At 52.8% G+C, this 17,711-nt stretch overlaps 1 protein-coding gene and 1 long non-coding RNA gene across 26 annotated transcripts in view; one reads left to right on the top strand and one right to left on the bottom strand.

Moving 5' to 3' along the window:
- The window catches only part of Shank2 (SH3 and multiple ankyrin repeat domains 2), a 441,204-nt gene that overhangs the window by 416,846 nt on the left and 6,647 nt on the right, over positions 1–17,711 (top strand). For 16 of the 23 annotated variants that reach the window (XM_076914200.1, XM_034510387.2, XM_076914245.1 and 13 more), the window contains 4 exons: positions 3,380–3,510; positions 5,078–5,189; positions 6,013–6,033; positions 7,416–9,819. In XM_076914200.1, coding sequence (XP_076770315.1) covers positions 3,380–3,510; positions 5,078–5,189; positions 6,013–6,033; positions 7,416–9,819 — 2,668 coding nt within the window. The remainder of the gene's footprint in view (positions 1–3,379; positions 3,511–5,077; positions 5,190–6,012; positions 6,034–7,415; positions 9,820–17,711) is intronic. The other 7 variants (XM_076914238.1, XM_076914257.1, XM_076914223.1 and 4 more) reach the window with 3 other exon arrangements.
- Positions 5–8,821, bottom strand: LOC143434716 (uncharacterized). Of its 3 annotated transcripts, none has more exons than XR_013104438.1 (4): positions 8,696–8,821; positions 5,723–6,005; positions 3,073–3,207; positions 5–1,111 (listed from the first exon to the last, which is right to left on the bottom strand). It is a non-coding gene; the product is annotated as an uncharacterized LOC143434716 (long non-coding RNA). The 3 variants fall into 3 exon arrangements; XR_013104436.1 differs by having other exon boundaries at positions 5,059–6,005; XR_013104437.1 differs by lacking the exon at positions 5,723–6,005.

Below are 17,711 nucleotides of genomic sequence, written 5' to 3' on the forward strand. Positions count from 1 at the left end.
GCAGTTTCCTTTAAAACCTTTATTTCTTGTCAATAAGATCCCATAGATGGAGCCTGTGTGGCCAAGTCTCAAGTTCCCAATGGTCAGCGAATCTAAGAAAGAAGTTGAAGCCCCCTCTGTCACCTGACTCACACCAACAACACTAACACTAGAAATCTGGAGCCCTGGGTCTGACAGGCTCAGAAAGAAGCTTCTAACAGAGATGAGAAAGGCAGAGCTCAAGAGACCAGGGCAGCATTCAAGACTCTTAGGGGTGTGCCCCAAGACACAACCACACCAGCACTGTCACCTTACAGGCTCCACAAGCCCTTCTTCTGTTCTGTAGTCAGCTAAGTGAGGTTGGTGACTCTGGTCACCCTTACAGGAGTACCATCCAGCTGTGCTAACCGTGAAAGACTGTTCTTCCTACAGCCAGGCGAGTCAAGTTGAAGTCTCAAAGCCCCACATGGTTAGAATCATCATGGGAGATTCTTATCCAAGGCCCTGAAGTCTCAAATCACAGACTATTGCCCACTTCTGATGGACATGTAGAGATGCCACAGGGACCCACGTGCCCCAGGGATAATGCACACACTGCCAGCCCCTGCCTGGGAGGTTCTCAGTGATTCCACAGCTCTTCAGCATGTGTGTTCCTCTAGTGTCCTTTGCTGTCCAGGTGCCCAGACCCAGGCCCCACACAGCAGACTCTGGCCAACCACCTCCTCATGCTGAGTCTGCACCCAGGACTTCCCTAGCAGGACTGTGATCCTGTGCCTCTTACCTGATCCTCCAAGAGTCATCTGGCCCACAACCTTCCCTTGCCCAGCTGCTACCATTAGCCATTGGGTTCAACACAGGCCAGTTTTATGGGACAGGAAAAACAGGAGCTTCTTGGAGATCATACCTACCTGTACTTGATAGTCCTACCCAACCACTCCCAGGGTGAGCAGGCTGGGCTCTCACACAGCCAGGACGGACCTTCACATCTCGAGGTGTGCACAGGTTGGAAGTGGCTACATTCTTGCAGGTCTCCAGAGCTCTCCGTGTAAAACACTCATCCAGTCCTCGTAACTCAGTGGCTTCCACTTGACCCACATTCAAGCTCAGGGTGGTGTGTCCCCATGATAAGCCTCTGTGGGTTCAGAGGAAGTATCACTGAAGAGAGGAGGGTAGTTTCTAGAGTGAACACAGTGTTTTCTGCCCAATGCCCACTGCAGTAGTGGAACATAGCCCTCCGCTGTTAGAAAGATCTCCTTTCTTGAACGCACTGTGGGATCACACCTCAGCAAAAGCTAGGCCAAATCACAAGTGCTAAGAGACCTAGTGTATGGGATGGGGGTGTGGATCAAGCCAGGCCAGTGTGTCCTGGCTGGGTCACCAAAGCAGGCCACACAAGTGTCCGCCCAGCTGGTAGGTGGACAGTGGAGACTACACAGAAAGAAGTTTGATCTCAGCCGTAAGAGCCAACCTGGACCTCTGGAGGAAGATGGCAGAGATGGAGACAGGTGGACATGGCCTGTATCACACGGTGGGAAGCAGTCTGCCAGTGTGTAAAGTTAGTAAGAAGATGACAGACAGTCCAGCAGAAGTGCCCAGGCCCAGGAAACTGAAGGTTTTGGTTACAAGTAAGGGCTTTGAGACTCATGGGCCATGGACATGGGTAATTTGGTCTCCAAGTGTCCTAACTGCCACTGGAGATGGGAGCTGAGCAATTGCCTGACCAATCCCTGAAGGCTGGATTCTAGCCCAGGAAGAGGCCCATAGCTAGATGGGCCTTCAGGTCCCAGACATCGGAGTCAGACATGAAGGGACATGCCACCTGAGACGGCATGAATTCTGCAGCCCTGAGGTCTCTTCTACAGTCTTTATCCTTTTAAAAATTCATCACACATGTGCAAGGCTCCAAGGCCAGGCAGGACCATGTGGCATGGGCCACCTCTGGACTGCAGCCATCATCTGTAGACTGCTAGAATCAACACTGGTCTAGAATTAGCCATCTTCCCAGGATGTCAAAGGTCCATGGTGGGTACTTCCATTGGATGGTTAGTCCTCCTAATCACAGTGCACCCTCTTCCTCTTGACTCATTTTCAAGGGGACCCTAACTCTGGCCTGACTTCTTACACTATTACTTCATTCTGAGGCTGAGCACCACTGCAGCTCTGGGGCTTAGCCAGGGGGCCAGCTCCTCCTGATAAACCACCATTGCCAAGTAGTATTTGAATGACTTGGTAGCTTGATAAACCACCATTGCCAAGTAGTATTTGAATGACTTGGTAGCTCGGTCAGTGAACCCAGTGTTCATTAAACAGGGAGCCACCAGACCCCAGAAATAAGCAGAGCTTGCCTGGAAGGACTTAGTCATGTATAACAAATGTTCTAGAAGCTAAATATCTCCTGTACCTCAAAAAGATTCAATGCAGGAGGTGCCCACAGGCATAAGCTTCATCCCAGGACAGCTAGAGCCTTTTCCTGAGTGCCTCTGGAGACTGGGGGACTCTGACTGCAGGTCTCAGGGAGTGGGGTCCCTGTGTTCTGACAACCCTAGAAAAAGCCTTATTTCTGGTCTCACTCAGTTGTTTTAGAGCTAAATCGGGTGTCAAGGTCATTCTAGAAAAAGTTTTGGTTTTCAAGTTTAAACCAAAAGCTTTTGTGTTTTATTTTGTTTTGTTTGTTTTGTTTTTTCCATTTCCAAGTCTTCTTAAAATTTGGTTTTTATTTTCTAGAACTAGGAATGTTCCCACATGGGAAGAATAAATAGGAAGTCCCCTCTGCAGCATATGCTCAGAGGTCTGGAGTTCCTGCCATCCTGGCTGGCTTACTAATCAGTCAACATCCCAGCCTTGGTGCAGGGTGCTTGCCTTGAAAACTATGTTTAATTACAAAAAGGACCGTGTGTGTGTGTGTGTGTGTGTGTGTGTGTGTGTGTGTGTGTGTTTTCACCTGGTGGCACAGGTCTGTAATGTCAACTCTCAGAAGACTGGCACAGGGGAAACAGAAGTTTAAGGCCAGCCTAAACTACACAATGAGAACCTGGCTCTAATAGTAATTCCAAAATAACACTTATCAATAACAAACCATACCATTTGTCATACCTGAAGATGGCTGAGTCACAGGTCCTGGGTGGTATAGCATCTCCAAGGGGGCAGGCTGAGATGTGGAGGTCTCCTGCTGTCTTCATCCAATTAGTTACACACCTCAGGCAGGCAAGAGGATGCATGGTGGACCTCCTAGTGGGACATGTGATGGAGGCATAGATGCTTACCTGCTCCCCACACCACACCCTGCCGGATAGTACAAGCGTATGAACAGTGGCTGCATGCCTGAATTCTCCTAACTGAGCCCATCCACCCTCCAGGCTTCCATGAGACTAAACCACTCCAAAACTTCTTTGTCTTTTAGATAAACCGGAAGAGATAGTCCCAGCCTCCAAGCCCTCTAGGACTGCAGAGAACGTGGCCATAGAATCCAGGGTGGCGACCATCAAGCAGCGGCCCACAAGCCGGTGCTTCCCAGCCACCTCTGATGTGAATGTGAGTGAATGGGACCGGGTAGCGTTTGGGCTGGCCTGGCTGGTGGGCAAGCAGGCAGAGGGTTCAGCATGCAAGGAGCGGCAGGCTCACTCAGCAGCTGGCCTTCACAGCAGCAGCTTCTCTGCACGTGTTGAGAGCCCATTTTCAGGCACTAGCACTCGGATCCAGCACAGATCTGCGGCAAGTCCGTTACTAAGCAGAAGTACAAATCTCACCACTTCTGCATGCTGCCTTTACCTGGGTTTATCCACAGAGCCCCAGACCTTGAGGGTATCCCTCCATGTGTCTAACCAAGAGACCTTGGACATAGGGGCCATGGGAGTGAGTGTTCCTCAGACAGTTCTCCTTGCCTGAGCAGAGCCTCATGCACTGTGGTACTCTGCACAAACACTTGACACGTGCTCTGAGGTGGGATGACAGCATCCTTAGAAGGGAAGTGGATTAATGTGTTGGTCATCCTGTGCATGGAAGGCACCGGATGCCAGCTCACAGCTGGTGATGCTGTGCTCACCCACCCCAAGTAAAAGGCACTTTCAGTAAAGAGGTGACGAGTTTCCCAGGAGCCAGGGGTGAGTCCTGGACAAAAGTGAGATCTTTGAACCCCCTGGTACCTCCTGGTTTCTGGTCACCATCACAGTCCAGTGCCAGGTCTGAGCACTAACTGTCCCACCACATAGCTGAGTATTTTCTCTGGCTCATTTTCAGACTGACTTGGTTTAATCCAGCCCTTTTACACAGTGACACCTACAGTTGCAATGAATTTGGTAAGAGTTTCATAAGATAAGCAATAAAATAGACACTCCCAAGATTCAGATACTTACTTCTCCCCCTCAGGATCCCTGAGGGAGGAACCCTGGCTTTCAACACACCCACACTCCACCCTGATACTCTCCAACCTGATAGCCCCATGGGACAGGTTCCTTTGACCTCCCAGGGGCCAGCATCCTACCTCCCCAGCCTCATATTCCAGGGTCAGGTGGCTAGAGGCTCTGGGGCTTAGATGAGCCTGCCAGAATACCCATAGACACATTCTTAGTGAACCTTAGTGGCCAATCTTCCCCAGGTCTCTCCTGGGACTGGAGAACAGGGGAGGGACAGCCCACTGCTGTCTCTATGACACTTTCCAGCATCACTTGGCAGTTCTCATAGGTCAGGAGTCCTACTTACTCAGTTGCACAGGTTTGGTACCTGGCCACCTCTGTAGTGTGTGGAAGAAGAAAGCAGAATCCCAGCTGAGGTCACAGGGCGTGAGAACCCAGGCGGGGCATGGCGTGGACTAGACCCCACTGCCTATCATACTGTGTCTCTCCCCCAGGCCAGCCATCTTGTCTCTATTCTCCATGAGCTCCTCTGCTGGCCGAGTGAATGTCTCAGCAGAGTATGGCTGCCTAAATCTGGGAATGCTGGCATCATATGCACAGGAGCTCAAAGGATCATGGGGAGGGCATGGCCTGAGGAAGCCATGGTGATTGATACCTGAAGCTCCCAGAGCTTTCTGTTGCCTCTGGCCCTATCACCATGGGTGGGGCTCCCAGGGATGCACCTCACCTGGCTCTCTGGTTTGCAGTCCGTGTACGAGCGCCAAGGGATTGCTGTAATGACGCCCACGGTCCCTGGGAGCCCGAAAGGCCCATTTCTGGGCCTCCCTCGAGGTACGATGCGAAGGCAGAAATCCATAGGTAAGAAGCGTGGCCCTCCACCCGAAGACGTTGCCCCTAAGCTTTCAAACGTAGCCCTCAGCTCCTCAGGGGTTCTGGGCTCCTGACTCCAGGCTCCATGGTTGCCTTGGTACCTAGAACCTAGTCACTCCCTACTGGGCCTGCCTACTAGGGGGCAGGTCTCCAGCTTCTCTCTAACAGGCAGCCCCTTGAACATGGTGGGGTAAGAAACCTTCCTTTACGGTGGTTTCTCTAATCTACTGACAGTAGCAGCCAGGGGAGCAGGGAGGAGGGTGGGCAGGGTGGGCAGACCCCTCCAGTTAATGTTTCATAGTCTGAGCTCAAGGGACATACTTCTCCGGGTGGCCGGGTCAGGTCTGAAGCGCTGTGTGTAAGAAAGCAGCTTGCCTTCCTCGCTAACATCCCATTTCCTTCACTGGCTCGGACAGGGCAAGGTAAACCTGACCCCTCAAGACAGGAAAAACCTCAGTGCGGTCCTTCCCAGATAAACTTTCTGGAAGCCTAGGCTACTGCTGGACACAGTGGAGTCTTACCATGTAAAGAGAAGGGGTGTGCAGCCTCCCGCCTCAGCGGGGCACCGCCAGGAACACAGCTCTGTGTGTTCCGGAAGCTCCTACTGGCGATGCTGTCAGTGACATGACACGTCTGTTTTTAGTCAGAGGAGGAGGCAGGAGGTGGCATCTAGGCGGTAATGACCATGGTGGCGTCTGCAGCTTGGGTGGCCCGCCCACCCCTGGCACAGTCAGGGCCGGGCATAGCTGTACACACACCTTTTGTATTTCTGGATCTTTCTGGCTAATAACAGTTGATTTCCTCCTGTCAGACAGCAGAATCTTTCTATCAGGTCAGTGAACCCCCCCAGTTTGGAATCTGTAACTTGAATGTATCCCAGTTTACTTTATAAGGGGTATTCTTAAATTATTGCTCCTTGGGAATGTCACCATTAGGTGACTACTCACGGTGAATGGTCCACCGAGACCTACCTCCTTTAGCAACAGACCTCTGAGATGCCAAATTAGTCTCCCACAGGAGTATGTTCAATTTGGAATACCCTTATCAAATGGAAGTTCTCATGGAATAAGTGACTGTAGTTTGTCCTGGGATTTTTTTTTTTCTTAATTTCAAGTAATTCATTTTGTTGCCTCTGAAATCCTGCATGCCCCTGTGTTGAGAACTCATCCTCGGTGTCTGCGCTGTGTACGCTGCTTCTGTCTGTATGTCTTAGGCTGTATTGTCACACCAGCTGATACATGCACCCAGAGAAAGCTCAGGTCACAGTGTGGCCTCAGCCACATCCCCTCTTGTGGTGTCACACACACATACACACACACACACACACACACACACTGTCACCAGTCAGGTCTCAGAACGTGGTTCTGCCTTTGTGCCAAGTCATCCAGGCTTGGTTAACCATGACAGCCAACCTCAGCTCTCCAGAGAATCCTTCAGGCCCACATCAGAGCTTCTGTGGAGATGGGCAACTGGCATGGAGTAGCTGACCAGCATCCTGTAGCTGCTGTGGCCCAAGACTAGGTAGAGAAACCAAGTCTCCCTCCCCTCATGGACACAGTCCATGCCAGAATGGCCCTATCTTTCAAACCAGCCACCTGTTGAGGGCTTAGGAATTCAGCACACGCAGAGGGAGCAGATGATGAAACTGGTCGGTGTCCCCTTGGAGAAAATCACACAGTGACTATAGCAGCTCCTCCTTGCACATTTGGGACACCACTAGGCAGACAGCTACTCTAGCAAGGTAGCAGGTCTACCTGCTAACTGGACAGGAGAGATAGCAACTTTGACCGCCACTCATATGGCCCTTCGGAGTCAGATGAGAGCCTCAGTCCCTTAGGTGCCATCACCAGGTCTGAAAGACACAAAGATGGATGCCACCTGCACCTGCACACTTGCACCCACAGCCACAACTTTGGGCTCAGGTCGCCAGGGCTTAGCCTTGTTTTGGGCACTTGCCACTCTCACCTCACTCCAGACACCACAATATGCCCCAGAGAAGCAAACCCCTACATGCGTCCATCACACCCAAGACCTGTCTTTCTGTTTCTGGCTCCTAGAAGGCGTGTGACTAACTGCAGCATCCTGGCCTGTGCTGTGCTTCCTAACAACTGTCTACTGTCTGAATCTGTGGAGACACAGTGTGTTGCACAGTCCTGAGGACTCCAGTGTGCTTTGTGGTTGCTGGGCTTAAAACACTGTGTTCTCCGCTTGCAGGGATAACAGAGGAAGAGCGGCAGTTTCTGGCTCCCCCAATGCTGAAGTTCACCCGAAGCTTGTCCATGCCAGACACTTCTGAGGACATCCCCCCTCCGCCACAGTCTGTGCCCCCCTCTCCCCCTCCCCCTTCCCCCACCACATACAACTGCCCCAGGTCCCCGACTCCAAGAGTCTATGGGACAATTAAGCCTGCGTTCAATCAGAACCCCATCGCCAAGGTGCCCCCAGCCACCAGGTCTGACACTGTGGCCACCATGATGCGGGAAAAGGGGATATTCTACAGGAGAGAGCTGGACCGCTTTTCCCTGGACTCGGAAGACGTCTACAGCCGCAGCCCCGTGCCACAGGCTGCCTTCCGCACCAAGCGGGGACAGATGCCTGAGAACCCATACTCAGAGGTGGGAAAGATAGCCAGCAAGGCCGTCTATGTCCCCGCCAAGCCAGCCAGGCGGAAGGGCATGCTGGTAAAGCAGTCCAATGTGGAGGACAGCCCTGAGAAGACATGCTCCATACCCATCCCCACCATCATCGTCAAGGAACCCTCCACCAGCAGCAGCGGCAAGAGCAGCCAGGGAAGCAGCATGGAGATCGACCCCCAGGCTACGGAGCCTGGCCAGTTGCGGCCAGATGACAGCCTCACCGTCAGCAGCCCCTTTGCTGCAGCCATTGCCGGGGCCGTGCGGGACCGGGAGAAGCGTCTGGAAGCCAGGAGGAATTCTCCGGCCTTCCTCTCCACAGACCTGGGAGATGAGGATGTGGGTCTGGGGCCACCTGCTCCCCGGATGCAGCCCTCCACGTTCCCCGAGGAGGGTGGGTTTGGTGATGAAGATGAAACGGAACAGCCCCTATTGCCTACCCCCGGGGCAGCACCCAGGGAGCTGGAGAACCACTTCCTAGGTGGTGGTGAGGCTGGTGCTCAGGGGGAGGCTGGGGGACCCCTGAGTTCCACATCCAAAGCCAAGGGGCCTGAGAGTGGCCTAGCAGCCCCCCTCAAGAGCAGCAGCCCAGCCAGCCCTGAGAATTACGTGCACCCACTCACAGGGCGGCTGCTCGACCCCAGCTCCCCGCTGGCCCTGGCCCTCTCTGCCAGGGACCGAGCCATGCAGGAGTCCCAGCAGGGGCACAAGGGGGAGGCCCCCAAGGCTGACCTCAACAAGCCTCTCTACATTGATACCAAAATGCGGCCCAGTGTGGAGTCCAGTTTTCCTCCGGTCACCAGACAGAACACCAGGGGTCCCCTGCGACGGCAAGAGACAGAGAACAAGTACGAGACCGACCTGGGCAAGGACCGGAGGGCTGATGACAAGAAGAACATGCTGATCAACATCGTGGACACTGCCCAGCAGAAGTCAGCCGGCCTACTGATGGTGCACACGGTGGATGCTCCCATGGCGGGGCCACCCCTGGAGGAAGAGGAGGACAGAGAGGAAGGGGATACAAAGCCAGACCACTCACCCTCCACAGTGCCAGAAGGCGTTCCCAAAACCGAAGGTGCTTTACAGATCTCCGCTGCCCCGGAGCCCGCCGCCGCGCCCGGCAGGACCATCGTGGCAGCGGGCTCCGTGGAAGAGGCGGTGATTCTGCCATTCCGAATCCCCCCTCCCCCTCTGGCGTCCGTGGACTTGGATGAGGACTTTCTTTTCACAGAACCATTGCCTCCTCCCCTGGAATTCGCCAATAGTTTTGATATCCCTGATGACCCGGCAGCTTCAGTTCCTGCTCTGGCTGACCTGGTCAAGCAGAAGAAAAACGACACCCCTCAGCCCCCTTCGTTGAACTCCAGCCAACCAGCCAACTCCGCAGACAGTAAGAAGCCAGCCGGCATCTCAAACTGTCTGCCCTCCTCATTCCTGCCGCCCCCCGAAAGCTTCGACGCGGTCACCGATTCGGGGATCGAGGAGGTGGACAGCCGGAGTAGCAGCGACCACCACCTGGAGACAACCAGCACCATCTCCACAGTGTCCAGCATCTCCACGCTGTCCTCAGAGGGCGGGGAGAGCATGGACACGTGCACAGTCTATGCAGACGGGCAAGCCTTTGTGGTTGACAAGCCCCCAGTACCTCCAAAGCCAAAAATGAAGCCCATCGTTCACAAAAGCAACGCACTTTACCAAGACACCCTCCCAGAAGAGGACACAGATGGCTTTGTGATCCCCCCACCTGCACCCCCGCCCCCGCCGGGCAGTGCCCAGGCCGGCGTGGCGAAGGTCATCCAGCCAAGGACCTCCAAGTTGTGGGGTGACGTTCCAGAGGTCAAAAGCCCAATTCTCTCAGGCCCAAAGGCAAATGTCATTAGTGAGCTAAACTCCATCCTGCAGCAGATGAACAGGGGGAAGTCGGTCAAGCCTGGGGAAGGGCTGGAGCTGCCAGTGGGAGCCAAGTCGGCCAACCTCGCTCCAAGGTAAGTTCGCAACCAGCTTGGGGATGTGTGGTCCAGTGCTGGCCAAGGAAAACCATTGGGGAGCAGTGGAGAAGAGGGGATCTGCATGGCCTCTGACACACCCATTAGGCTATAACCATGTTGCCACCATCCTTCTGTCACCGGACTACGGCAGAGCCAAGGCCATGGCTGCCACACAGCCTGATACACCCTCCTAAAGACACATAAAGGAACCAGATTACACAGGACCGGGCCCATGGTTGCTTCCAGAAGGAAGCTCAGGTCTCTGCTCCGTTTCTCCGGCCCTTTTCCAGGACTACCTCAAAGGCAGGCAGAGCTCCATTAAAACCCAAAACTGATCAACAGAGGTGACCAGAGGGTGGGTGGTGTGGCCACTGTCTGAACATGGGTGTGCCATTCCCTCTTTCCCTTAATCCCCCTGGGGGTTGTGGATCCGAAGGAGCTGGGTCATTTCTCCAGATGAACACCTGCCCCTCCGCTGCATCATCCCACCCAGGGGCAGCCGTCACAAAGATATCACTGCCAGCTGAGCCCAGCGGGCCATGTTCAGCATCATGCAGGGTTTAACTACTGCCTTCACTGGGATGGGGGAAGAATAAACACATTCTTTCTAATCCCAAACAGAAGGTTCTAGAACAGCCCCTTGACTATGTGGCTGCAGGATGGTACTCGGCAGCCTTTCGGGCCCCACCCTCTCCTGTGGCCTTTATGTTTTTGTTCCTGTGTGTAATGTACATGTGTGCTGTCTTTCCGCTTCGGTGTGTGCAGCGCTCAGCCTCTCTGGCTGACAGTTGAGCTCGGGTTTCATCCGTTTGACTAATGAAGTCTTTCTTTATTCTCCCACTGGGCAGGCATCTGATTCAAACAACCAAGCCCATTAATCAGGGACATCACACTGCATTTGAGTCTTGAGGTTTGGGCTGGGAGCCACAATTCTTCCTGTTACCTTTCAGTGTGGTTGTATTAATGGATGACTTGGACGGCTCCTTAACTCCTTTGAGAAATACTGATTGGCAGATGTTGTAAAGAAATATGCGGATGCCGCCTAGGAACAGGACACCTGCTACAGGTGGTGTGCAGACACAAGCTCCCATGGCTCCCTGCCGGCTAGTGGCTGCCTGCAAAAACCCTCCACTCCTGTTAGATGTAACTGCACACACACCTGCACATTTTGTACATATTCAGGAGTCTTAAGACAACCTTGGAATATGCTTGGTTCACCCTTTCCCCTATAGAGTTTTTTATGGCACAGCCTCTTGTGAAAGTAACATTTGCAAGCCCTTGGGGTGGTGTTTCTGACAACTGGACAGCATGATCCTGGGTGTTAAGTCCATTCTTCAGAGAGACTAAGCAGATATTGCAACCTCTCTTGTTGGGGTTAACAAGGAGACAAAAGAGGCTATAATAACTGCTTAGTTTTCAGCAGGGGAGAAGCTGAGATGGCCACTGGCATTCATGGGGGTGCCTTCTGAATGGCCACAGATGACTGCTGTCCTTTCTTTTTCTGGTTAGACAATGTCTGGTGGTTCCCAGGAGATGGAGACTTACCCTCCACTGGGGGGTGGGACTGTTGTCTTTTCCTACTCTAGGTGGGTGCCAGATATGGGTAGGGGGCTCAGAGAGAGCATGACCAGCATAATCCCAGCACCCAAGAACTGGCACCACCCAGCCAGTCTATTCCTGGCCCAGGAGGCCTCTCACAGCAAGGACTCTAGCCAACGCCTACAGAGTACCTCCAAACATCGGGCATTCTGTTACATAGATACCAGCAACAGGGCCATCTGCCAGCAGAGAGAAGTCTTGAGGCAAAGAATCAAAGGAACTCTATGGGAAGGTTCTAGAAGCTAATGCTGGGGATTGGCTTCAGAGACAAGGCTTACCACCGATGACCATCTACAAGACTGAGCTCCTGAGAGACAGAAACAGCCATTAGACCTGGAACTCCTCCTGCTAATGAAGGGAGAGATGACTGTTGTTGACCTCAAGCAATAGAGGAAACACATGCCTCTGACCCTCCTTTTCAAATCTCAGGATTGCCTGAGGGTTGGGCATGAGCTTAAGGCCCTGGGATGCCAGCATGGCTGCAAGACACACAGGACCACAGGCTGAAGTGGCAGTTCACACAACCATGCATCTTGTTTAGGGGTTGCAGGCGACAGCTCTGCCTCTCGTCTTGGGTGCACTGGCCACCTGGTCACATTGCTCAGACACCTCTCTGTCACCTTCACTGATGGGCCAAGGATGACAGCTAGAAGTTCACTCAGTTTGAGCATCTTGCCACCACTTGTAAATGCTTCTAAAAATTAAGGTATGAATGACCCTGGGCAAAATGAGGTTCAGAATCAAATGGAGAGAATTATTGATGGAAAAAATGAGAGTGTCAAGAGAAAACTGAAAACTGGCCATGCTCCCTGAAGTGACACATGTTAAGGCAGAGAGACCCTGTTTCCTCAAGAATGACTGTGCTCAAGGAAAGGCTGGTTCTCCGCTTGTTCCTCGGTGGTTCCACCATACAGGCAAAAGCTTTGCTGCACTTTTTATTTGAAATAATGATCCTTTTGCTACGTGCTAGCTCTGAGAGACACTATCTTATGCTAGCACCAGGACAGGGTCCAGGAAGAATCGAAGAGTGTGATGACCTGGCACCTGCTTCCTGGGGTGTAAGCAATCTAACTTTAGTATACTCAGGGTTTCTAGACTGACCCCTAAATCAGGACAGTGTGGAATTTAGACACATTTAATTACAAATGTATTGAAAGAGCCAGCTGGAACTCTCTTTCAATATATTTGTATATTATATATATTAGTGTATGATATCAGAGACACTGAAAGACCATGGAGTGAAGCTGAGAACAGTTCTGGCTACAGGCCTGATGCTGAAGCAATCTCTGTTAGAAGTCAGACCAGGCCAAAGTGAAGGAAGCTAATGGGTGGGGTCCGCACCTACAATCACTGTCTCTTTTAGCTGCCTGGCTTCCCTGTCCTGGCTGGGCACAGAGCACAGAGCCCCTTGCTCTGCAGCTCTGCTCCCTGCTCTGCAGCCCTGCCCTCCCCCAGAGGACATGGCTGTGCCTCAGCCCCTATGGAATGGATATGCAAACACTCATGAGTAACCTGGGCATGCCCTTCCGTTGGACAGGGCTTTTGACTTTCGGAGGCCTCCTGTCATCTGAATCTGGCCCACAGTGGAGGCAGCAGGCCTGACTGACATTTTTGCTGCTTCATGGATCTAAGCAGAGTGTCAGGCCTTGGCCATTTAACCTACACCATCAATCACATAGGATGCAGGTAGAGAGCGTGATTAACAAGTCTCCACCTCCAGAGATTAAAATATTAATGAGTTATCTAAAGGCCAGGGGCGTGGCTAATTAAGTTATCCCCGCCCCTTCCCCCTCCCTATAAAAAGCCAGGCCCCCTGACTTTTGGGGGGAAGCGTGCACCATCTATACCCACTCACCATGCCATGAACAATAAAAGCTTTGGAAAACCAGACTCCATGTGTCGCCTGGGCCTGTCGCCGCCAAGTTCCCAGCCTTTGGAACCCTGAACCTTCTCAATACAGCTGCCGACTTGCCTGTAGCAGCTGCATGAATGTGGGCCCCTCCACCAGCAGTGTGGGAAGCCTGCCCGGGACCCCGCCGCCAAACTCTTCCCAAGCGAGGTTTTTTTTCCCATAGCAGAGTACTTAGGTGTCCTGATTAAAGCTGCATAGGGCCAGTGGCCAGCCATGGTCGGGAGGTTACTAAGCTGCTGCCACTCTCTATGCCTAATACCAAGCCCAAGAAAGAAGAGACAAGAGGACATCACCACAGAGGGTTCTGCAACCCTCCACAGCTGGGAACCGTAGTCACTATCATCCACCCAGGCACCCTGTTGATGGCCTAGGATGCCAGGCGCCACATGGTGCTCAGAATTCATCATTTAAGAGAACATGTTCTTATTAAGAAAGCATGGCCACTGTTCCCTTGGGCATGCCAGCTCTTGAGGTGAGAAATGAGCAAAACTAAACACCAGGACTGGATGTGACAAGTGCCACAGAGGAGAAATGGCACTCCAAAAGTCAGGTTAGAACGGAGCTGGCACTCTCAGGAAGTGACTCTCAGTGACCTAAAGCATGCCAGAGCTAGTTATGCAGAAACTGGAAACCTGAAACCCGGGACACAGCGCAGGGAGAGTGTGAAGCTGGGTCAGAACGGACTCTCCATGCCCATGTGGGGGAGTTGGAGTCAGGCCACCAGGCAAGGAGTGAGCAGACTGTGGGGACACAGCATCAGATCCAAGGGATGAAAACCATACACAGACTTACCATGTCTTACCAGGAGTGAACACCAGTTTGTTGACATTCCCGGGCTGCGTGAAACATGAAGATATTTTCAAGGTCTGTGCTGGAGAGGGATGCTTCCTGTTGCTAGAGACAAGAGGTACCTTGGAGCCACTGAAGAGCTAGACCTGGCTGCCTGTCGATAAGCACTGACTCCTCAAGCTGGCTGTGACCAGAGACCAGGCCTCACATCACTTAGCAGGATGAAACCTGTTCTCTTCCAGCATTCATGGAAAATCTCATCTCACCTTCATCTCCCCCTAGAGCACAGGGTAGCGAGTGCTCGAGGGAGTCCTCATGGCTCTGCCCTGAGGGCGTGGCATACACTCAGCCTCCAGCACTTTGTGGTGAGTCCATGAGGGACAGAGTTTGGCCTTCACCTTGATGAAGCACACAGGAGCTTGAGAGGGAGACAGCGCTACTGAGGAAGTTCAGGCCCCCAAGGTCCCTGGGCAGGCAGCATTCCAGGTGCCTGTGGGGCTTCACTCAATCCTTGCCACCCCTGCTGTCCTCCCAGGGCAGTCCTCCGACCTTGGTCATTGTCTTCTGGCTCTCAACTGGGTCACCAGTATTAATCCAGCCCAGCCTCTCCATTCTAAAATTAATCAATATGATTGTTAAACTGCTGTGACCACCTGGTCCCAGAGCATGGCTTCTGTTCCATGATATCTCAAGCTCTCTGCACTGCCAGGCAGCTCCAATACCTCAGTCACCAACCAAAGCAGGAAGGCGGTAGTATGACCAAGTAGCACATTCATTAGTGAGGTGAGCCTGGCAGTCTCTGTCTCTATTCACATGTTGAGGTGAATAGTCTGACAGAGTCTCTTCCTTTGACTACCAAATGGCAGGTCTCTTCTTTAGAATGTATTTATCTATTTTTATGTGCAATGGATGTGTTGCCTGCCTGTATGTGTGTGTATATGTACATGTAATACTCGCACGGGCCAGAAGAGGGCATTGGATTCTCTGGAACTGGAGTTACTGATAGTTGAACTATGTGTGTGGGTGCCGGGGATTGAACCTGGGTCCTCTACAAGAGCAGCCAGTGCTCTAAACCACTAAGCCATCTCTCCAGCCCCCGCCAAATCTTCTCTCTTGGTCTCATCCCTCTTTCTGACAAGAGCCTATCACAGGTGAACAGTTCCTCCTGAAAGTAGGAGCCTTCCTGTCCTGGCAACTTGTGAGCAAGGTGGGAACCCAGACAGTGTGCTAAGTCTGAGGCAGCTTCCTTAGCAGGAAGGCAGGCAGTGTTCCAATGCCATTCCTTCCGTGGCTCCATGCTCTGCTCCCGTTCTGGAGAGAGGCCCTGAGGCCTGGAGCAAGCAGAGCCCTCACAGTTCTCTGAGCCCGATGGTGACTGCCGGGCACCAGGATCAGAAGTGTGGAGGGAGTCTCAGCTTCTGAGACAGGCAGACACTAGAAAGGTCCCAGAAAGAGGCAAGGGTGCTGCTCTCACTGTGCACACCACATGACCCGGCTCTCCTTCCCTCACCGTTTGTGGAAGCCTGAAGAGGCAGAGCAGCTTCATAAGAAAGCAGGCCGATGCCCGATGTGGTTCTATACACCTGTAACACTAATGCTAAGGAGACTGAGGCAGGGGGATTGTGACAAGTTCTACACTAACCTAGGGCTACAGTGAGATTCTGTCTCAAGTCACCAAAAAGAAGGACGAGAAGGAGAGAAGGAGGGAAGACAAGTAGTTTAGAAGTTGGTGCCTCATGCAGAGGTGAGCCTGGGGCTGAGAGTCCATGCCCAAGTTGCTCAGAACCCTAGCATCAGTGCTGGCCCTGAGGAGCCTCTGGCCCACACTTCTGCTCAAGTCCAAACTGGATCAGTGACCACAGTGTGAGTCCTGTTACCTGTCCACCTCCCCAGCTCATCAGTTCCTGCCAGGGAAGACAGGTGAAGAGCGTCTGCCAGCAGCTGCATTTGCTCTTGGGCTGCTTTTGTTTTGTTTCTTAATTCTCACATTTTTTAAATGAATTTGATTTAAAAAGCAGGCTAGAGATGATCCTCCCAGAGGCGGGTGTTTGTGAGTGTGTATCTTTCTAAATCAGGGTAACAGACTTCTGTGTATGCCGCCCAGCAGCCCAGCCGTTGCCTAGCAACATAATGATCTGCGCACACAGGAGGACCCAGTGAGTCATCACTGGGTGATTCACCAGGAAGGAGGCAGGCTACCCAGAAGGCGCAGAGCAAAGCCGGCAGGCCAGTCCAACTTAACTCAGCAGTTGCCATGCAGGGTGGGGTATCAGCAGGCCCCAAGCATGTGGCCAGGATAGGCTGAGTACCATGTTGTGATGTAAACTTGATGCAAAGCCCTCGCCTGGGCAGGTTGGCCTAAGTCCACTGGGAACACAGATTCATTCTTTCCAAGTCAAAGTCAAGTGAGGGAATTAGCTGTGAGCCACTTGTCAGAGATCCTTCCTTTCTTCCTCAGTGCCTCAGGGCACACCAGAGAAGGCTAAGTGTAGGTTCCCTGGCTCATGTGAGTGTCTGTCCCAAGCCACTGGGCTGCCTGCCAGGAGGGGTCTAAGGTACATTGTTCAGCCAGGGTTCAACCTGCCATGTTCCACCCGTGAGGAGGCTGCTGCCTCTCCTTGCTTTCCAGTCAGTTCTGCAGTGTCGTCTCAACCGTTCCCTGTGTCGTTTCCATTTGCTCCCATGGTGCTGTTTGCAGAAGAGGGTCATACTGAGCAGAAGTAAGTGCGGCCTGTTGAGATCCGTGTGTTCCCCGTGTGTCACTGTCTCTGCTCCTACCTCTGCTTCCCAGATTCAGCTGCCTGCTGAATCTGTCCTGACCAGAAGGCCAGCCCAGCCCAGGGTACTGGCTTAGAGACCCTTTGAAGCAGTGTCTGGGTATCTGCTGGCCCTTAGGGGACCAGTATGCCAACCACATGGCTCCAAACCAAGGGTCAGGCCACTGCTGGGAACAGAACTTCACAGCCCCCTCCCAACCCTTCACTGCCTCACTGTCACTCAGGAGTTCCTGTAGAGTACCCTTCCCTCCCCATCCTCCCTAAAGTAGCCTGAAAGTAGCCCCACTTCTGTATAGGGAAGTGCCGCAAGCTGGAAGTGTGCCCCCCTCCCCGGTTGCAAAGAGCCTCTGAGCGACTACAATGCTTATTCAGGCTGAACTGGGAGACCTTAACATGTCCCTGGCCCACTTCTCCACGACTACCTAAAACTGAGTCTTTAGAGTTGCCCTGAAAGGTGCAAAGCCCAGATGGGACCATGAGCTGCCTCAGGCCTACTAAGATGACCTGCACACAGCAGGGACAGGCTCTCTGAGCAAACCTTGGTGGGGAAGCACTCTGGGACTCACATATAGCTACAGTTCCCAGAAGCCACTACTGCAGGTCCGATGCTCCCATCCACAGCAGAGTCCTAACCCACTGAACCCACACCTCCTTTCTCCCCTGCAATGTCCAGTGTTTGAAGTAATCACTGCTAGCCCTAGTAGGGGTATTCCATAGAACAGAGAGGTAACATGCTAATGGCTTTACCCAGACACACAGCAGGCAAAGAAAACAAACAGCACCCCAGGAAAAGGAAGAGGCAGAGTAAGGCT

This window comes from Arvicanthis niloticus, chromosome 1 (assembly GCF_011762505.2).
Source record: "Arvicanthis niloticus isolate mArvNil1 chromosome 1, mArvNil1.pat.X, whole genome shotgun sequence".
Taxonomy (NCBI): domain Eukaryota; kingdom Metazoa; phylum Chordata; class Mammalia; order Rodentia; family Muridae; genus Arvicanthis; species Arvicanthis niloticus.